Genomic DNA, 6796 nt, shown 5'->3' with positions numbered 1-6796 from the left:
CGAAAGAAGAACGTCGCTGAGCAAAGGAATGTGTGAGAGTTAATTCATCTGAATGCTTTAACAAAAGAGCCTCCAGCCTCAAACTGAGGAAAATGGTTCTCAAAACTCTGTGAAAGGAACTTGATCCCCTTTCTGGGCAGGAGAGAAGAAAAAATATAAAAGCAGATTGGTTGGACTTTGCCGTGCCAGGCTGCACTCAAGCAATCCGCACGCTGTAGTACGTCGTATTCAACGTCTCTTTTGGACGTGAGAGGAACTAAAACAACTCTCGTACTGTATCACCATTCACTTTATTTCACTCTCATTCATGGCGCAGGCCAGTCCTAAAGAAACAAACGCAAAGCCTGCTGTAAGGTATCTTAACTTAACATCTATATTTCCAAGGGACAAAATACATTCCCAAATAACGAATCACTGGCTTAAAACTATTAAATCTGGAAAAGCTGGTGGAGAAGAGGCCTCTGAATAAATGGTCTTCCACGTTGGATAATTAGGACTTCACTCTCCACCAAAATAAATCCCCTAGCAGAATAAATAATGTATTTATGTCATTTGACTAAAATACTACTTATCGTATTGGCAGTATTTTTAAAGGATTTTGTTAGTTGCATTGGCATCTAAACGACAACAACTAAGACTGAATAAAAAGTCATATTCCCAGCGTATGCAGCTGATTCACCAGAATATGCGTATCCGTTCTTTACACACAGACCTTATGAATGGGGAAACCTTTTATGAGAAGACAGCTGAGCTCCTCTGCTCCCTGGACATGGAACCTCATTTTAGTTTATGGGTCTCTTGACATATTTTAACACGTTTCTCTCAAAAGGAGTAGTTGATTAGGATTTACATTTCCGTTAATAACCCCATTTTAACACCTGCACAAAATGTTCTGGTACAGACTGAAACTAATGTATTGACGGAGCTGCGGCTGATTTCAGTCTCGACTTCATAACCGCGCTCGTGTCCTGACGGCGTCCTGGTTGTGTCGTTGGTCCAGCAGCTGTCAGAAGAGCGACATTCTCCCCCGCTGCTCACGGTCAACGGGCCCGGCGAGGAAAAGCTGTTCCGCAGCAGGAGTGCTGAAGTGGAGCTGACGGCGGAGAAGGAGAGGGTCAAAAAGATGCTGTCTGAAGGGTAAACGGTTTTTTATTTTTATCCTTCAGTTAAGTAAAAGTAAATTCAGTACTCTGAAAGGAGCCATTCTGCTTTATAAGACGTTCTATAATTACAGAACACTAAATAATTCTGTTATCACTAACAAATACATGCAAGATTATTCTACTGTTGAAAGTGGAACTAATTAGAAACACGTTGTACACTCTGGATGAAGTAATACACTTATACTATCTATCTGCATCACTACTCATTTTTTAGAATTGCTTCTAGGGATTTTAGCAGTTCGTGAGAAAAACTCCCATGGCTCGACTTTTCACCAAAGTTCCCTGAAAGCTGCTGACAAACCGCTGAGATTTCCATTAAACAAAGCTGAAAACATGACGTCATCTTATTGCCCATTAAAACACACCGTTATCCACAGATGAAACGCACATGCAGACACACTACAACTGTGGGGGTCTTTAGGAAATGAAAGCTGCTTTTGGAAGAAGAAAAAAGTGACTCGTACCATAACTGATTGCAGAAACCGTTTTTAATTATTGAAGTATTTATGAACTAGAATATGTGTGTCTCAGTCAGCTGAGCCTGCAGCAGAGCGGAGCCTTATATTCCCGCCTCTGAGACTAAGCATTTACAGAGAACTTAATATGCAGCTCATGTCAACTTTACAGAGCTTTATAACGTGTTCAAATCATTTTAAAGCTGTCCAACCACAGTGTTTGGTTTAATCTCAAAGGGTTGTTTTTCTCCACAGCAGGCTGCTGTTAAAAGTCTCTAACTGCTCAGCACCAAAAACAGCAAACTCCGTTATCGACAAGCTGGAACCGGGTGGAACGTTTGGCGGCTAAAGAGACGGATATTTCACTCCGTTTTTGGTCTCTTACAACTTCGAAGCTAAATATTGAAGTGCACAGAGATTAAATGAAGAAGGGAAAAAAAAGAATGATTGGGGAGAAAATAACAGGACAAGGCTAAAGAACATTTTTACTGCCATATAAATTTAAAACCTGCTGGTATGATGTGTTCATTCCTAATAGATAATGAAGGAATCACAAACTCTTGAAGTGTTTGATTGTGCCCCGTTCTCCTCCAGTTTTTCTTCCATACCATCACAGACACGAGTGTAAGGAAAGCTCACTTCAAGCTCTCTAGAAAATCAGTAATCAAATCTAAAAGTATTTTTTACAACCACGGTTCTCTACTAGTGTGGTTGTGTCTGAGTGTCCATGTCTTGAGGCCAGTTGGGTCCGAACTGCACTGAATTTAGCAGCGTCTAATTATCATCAACATGGTGGTCATTATTCATCACTTAACCTTCCATTTGAGACCAGGAAGCAAAGAAACAATCCCATCCAGCCGCTTTACAACCTGTTATCCTGACCGTTTTATTTTATGGAGCGCGGAATGGCAGGCTTTTTATCCCTGTTGCTATGGTGAGTATTTTTAAGGATGCCGAGCAGTTAGTTTGGTCGTCACGCTGTAAAATCTCTCTGGTTTATAAAATATCTGCACTGAATCCTGAACTCGTTGATGATGGATGACACTTCAGTTGTGTTGCTTTATTTCATTTGCGACCATGGTAACCCCGTGCAGGGAGCGCACCAAGACCATGACGAAAGAGAAACCGAATAGTTGAGAAATAATAATAATTGAATAATTTGGGTAAAAACAAGTCCGTGGAAGGAAACTTTTCTTATAACGGAGTATTTCAGTTCCGTCTCTTAAAAGAAAAAAATGATTTGTGCTGCTTTTAACAGATGAAATGAATGTGTGAAATGTTAAAGTGGTGTTTTAAGTTAAGGCGCTCTGATAAACCGTCCGCAGCACCACTCGAAAATGAATAACGTTTTTTGTGACTTGTCCCCTCAGGTCCATGTGTGAGATAAATCTGGAGGCGGAGCTCTTCACCCTGCAGGATAGTAACTCTAAGCTGGTAGAAGCACTGCAAGAAGCCAACAGCAGTGTGGATCAGTGGAAGAAACAGTTGGCTGAATACCAGGAGGAGACCGATCGCCTCAGAGACCAGGTGATGTAGGGAGGAAATCCCTGAGGCTCATCACTATAAAGCGCCACTGAACCGCCCTGAAGTAGAAGCAGATCGCGCCGGGTAGTTGTCAGACCCGGGTCACAGCTGGACAATCTCAGCGTGTCTGTTTTCAAAGTGCGGCAACTTAGCGAAGGTACGTTCATTGGTTAATGATGCCGCTGGGAAGGTGTATGGTCATTTCTGAGGCCCCAGTTTTTGTGCCACCAAATAATTTGCGGTGGTTGCAAATGATGCACGACTAACCGTTTGCAATAAGCCGTGTAAATCATAATGAACAACAAGCCGTAGTAGCTATGAGGAAAAATTAATTTAATCTGCTTAATCCATTTAAGATTACTTTCACCGCAGAGAATAGCATTGAGCATCATTGTCGCCATGGTTACCTGCAGTTCATAATACAGTGCTTATTCTTGCCACTATTTTTCCCTTCAAGTCTTTGTATAGTTTTTCTCTTTAGCAATCAGCATGGAAGGTTCAAATTTGTTAGTTGTTGTAAATTGTTAAGCCTTTTTAGACAAATTTGTGATGACTATTATACATGGATTTCGCGAGTGTAAAATATGTCCTTTTAGCAAAACTTTTTTGTCTTTTATTTAGCCGTTGCTAAACTGCAGATGCATTTTTCATCCAGCCCCCCCCCGCCCCCCCCTTCATGGGATAATTCTGTTAACAGGCTCTGGTGATAATCGCCTGGCCAAAAAGCAGGCGTTCGTCTTTAATTTACAGATGGAAACTCACGCCCTTGGTCAAGCTTAACAAGTCTTCTTCGATGCGACAGGATTAAGTGCTGCCGCAACCGGTCTGCAAAGAAACTATAACTACCAGTGACAGAAAACTAGAGCTTTTTTTATTTTTAGCCCATTGTGGGTTTATCTATCTTATCTATGAGTCCAGGTGAATGTTTTACACACACACACACACACACACACTGCAGCAGTCAACCAGGTGGCATGAAGTGGAACAGGCCCCGAGGGATTTGGCAAAGGGGTGTTGTAGAGAGGGAATGGGGGGGTTACAGGACACCCTATACTGTCTGCTATGCCCCCCTCCTCTTCTCTGCCCCATTTAGAGAATGAAATATACATCCTGGTATGTGGAGAAGAAGAGACTGCTGCTTCTCTCCCTTGTCACACATTGCTTCAGCCACAGCCGGCGGTTTAAATCCTGGGTTGACTGATGCTGCTCAGATTTGGCAGCGCATGAAGTGTTTTAGTTTGGTTGTATGATTGTATTTGATTATGGCTCCTTCAATAGGATTTTGTGTACTTTCATGTTTATTTTTTTTATTTTTTAAGTAATTAATTTACTTTTTATTGACTTTTAACTAGACTTTTATTTGGAATTATGATGTATGAAACCAATAACACCTATCCAAACTATAATACAAATATATAATAAGAAGGAAATTAGATTTCCATCCAATTGATAATTGTAATGTCTTAAACATCTTGGTTTCAGGGATTTTTTTGGCAGCTGCAATTTGTGGATTTGAATAAAAATTCTAGATGCCGAACAAAATTAAAACCATAAATAAACATTTAGTTTCCATCTGTCGGAATTATAGTGAGTTCAGAGAGCGTATGCCTCCATCAAAGCTGTACAATTATATGGTTATTGTGTATTTGAGGCAGGACAGAAGGTAGGTAGTCCTGGCACTGGGTGATGAGAATAAAATCCTCTATCACAGTATATAGATATTCTATATCACAGTATTTGTTTTACCACATGAGGAATGGTCTGAAAAATCTATTGAGAGCTATTTCTGAAAGCATTACCAGACAAGACATGTAATTTTGATCGAATACCACATTTTAATGATCATCAGTTTAATCAATATCACTGATGCTAAATCCTTTATCCTCATGAAACAGTCCCGTTCATCTGTTACTTCTGCTATTATCTAATGCAGCCTATTTAAAGGAAAACTGCTATTAACAGTTATTTTAATTATCAACGCAGAGTATTTTTTTTGAGTAATAACTTACTGCAGTACTGCAAATGCAGTTGGCCAAAAGCCCAATGATGATCCATTTACTGAATTGACTTTTTTTTGCTGCTTTCCCTCCTAGACACATTAGATAACTACGTGTACGCACACAACACCACCGTTTTCTCCCGTCCATATGTTGAGATTAAAACTTTCCTTGTTACATAACTTTAGAGAGAAATCAGAGTTTTTGCGCGTATCTCAGGTTCCTTTTTCCATGTGCATTTGTTTGGAGTTCCTGGACGTGGAGCTGGAGCCTCCGGGGACAGAAGCTGTGAAAGTGTCTGAGTCCCGTAACGTGGTGTAGCGTGGAATCTACAAAGAGACACTTTGAAATTGTCTGTGAAAATGCAGAGGAGATGCTGAAGGGAGGGAAAATACATTGGACATGGAAGCAGGATGTCGTCACACATTTACATATTTGACATGGGTAACGAGCATTGTGGGGATCCCTGCGTCACCAACGTCAACGGAGCACAAACTAAGGAGCGTTGAGGCATCCGATTTGAATCCCTCTGTTTTAGGTTTCTGTTACATGAGCGCGTCCTAAAGAAATCTGATACTTTCACACATTTTCAGTACAAACCTGAACACTTGGTCCTTGTTTAGTCAGACGTTTGTAGTCGTTCGCTTTTCCATTGACATGTTGAACAGAAGAACTGGTTTAGATTGGGAATGGTGAATCGTCATGAGTTTGTGTCATGTTTTTTTTTTACAAGGTCACATTCCTTTCAGAAAAAAAGTCTTGAGGGAAAGCGAGTTCAGCCTTGTGGCCACTGGCAGGAAATACTTTTTTCCACAACGTTTATGTGTGTGATTCAAGATGGATCAGGCAAGGAATGAGTTACTGTGTGTAGATGGAAATGTCTGTAGGCAGGTAGGCGATGACCGTCTGATAACTACAGATGGAAACTAAGGAAAGCAACAAAGTATGTGTATATTTGCATCATTTTACATGTACATTACTGCCTCGTGGTGTTTTCTGGATTCATAGAATGACACCTGAAGTGAGATTAATTGACCTCTTATGTTGGATAGCTGCTATGAGGAGTTCTCCTTGTACTCCTTACAATCTTTATCCTTTTCTTTTTACCCACACCAGACGCCTTGTCATTGTTTCTCATGTTCGCCAATTGTTAAAAATCTGATCACACATTCCCATGAAACCTGGACTGATCAGCTTTAAACAAAAATAATAAGATAAGTTTGTGACGCTAAATCAGACAACTTTTCCAAAGTAAGTAATTTTTTTTTTTTCAGATCCACCTAAAATGTATTTAATGTGGCAAGACGTGTTTAATTCAGTGTGACAGAAAGACGGAGAGTTTTTCAGCGTCTTTGTTAATCATCGGGCTCCAAATGAGAACATTGTTTACTAAAAACATTGTCCCGTAATCGGAGGGCTGTTGGCATGACCGTAAACTCCTGTAATCCTGTAAAATGGGTTTTTGTTATTAGGTTTAGGTTATTGGGTACGTATTAATTGTGTGTGTGTGTGTGTGTGTGTGTGTGTGTGTTGAAGGTGGCAGAGCTTGAGGCTCAGCTGGGACATCCTGCTGCTGGTCAGACGGAGGAGCTGAGTCGATCATTGGAGGAGCTGGAAGCCCTGCTGAGTGCCAAAGATCAGGCAAGACCGCTTCAGT

At 40.7% G+C, this 6796-nt stretch overlaps 1 protein-coding gene across 5 annotated transcripts in view; it reads left to right on the top strand.

Annotated features, from left to right (window-relative positions):
- LOC120823917 (homer protein homolog 3) overlaps positions 1 to 6796 on the top strand; it is a 33248-nt gene that overhangs the window by 21317 nt on the left and 5135 nt on the right. For 3 of the 5 annotated variants that reach the window (XM_078108225.1, XM_078108228.1, XM_078108226.1), the window contains 3 exons: positions 1004 to 1137; positions 2989 to 3145; positions 6676 to 6780. In XM_078108225.1, coding sequence (XP_077964351.1) covers positions 1004 to 1137; positions 2989 to 3145; positions 6676 to 6780 — 396 coding nt within the window. Of the gene's footprint in view, positions 1 to 1000; positions 1138 to 2988; positions 3146 to 6675; positions 6781 to 6796 lie in introns of all 5 variants that reach the window. The other 2 variants (XM_078108224.1, XM_078108227.1) reach the window with 1 other exon arrangement.

This window comes from Gasterosteus aculeatus, chromosome 8 (genome assembly GCF_964276395.1).
Source record: "Gasterosteus aculeatus chromosome 8, fGasAcu3.hap1.1, whole genome shotgun sequence".
NCBI classification, from domain to species: Eukaryota; Metazoa; Chordata; class Actinopteri; order Perciformes; family Gasterosteidae; genus Gasterosteus; species Gasterosteus aculeatus.
Note: the sequence above shows the minus strand (reverse complement) of the source record. Positions and strands in the feature narration are given on the sequence as shown.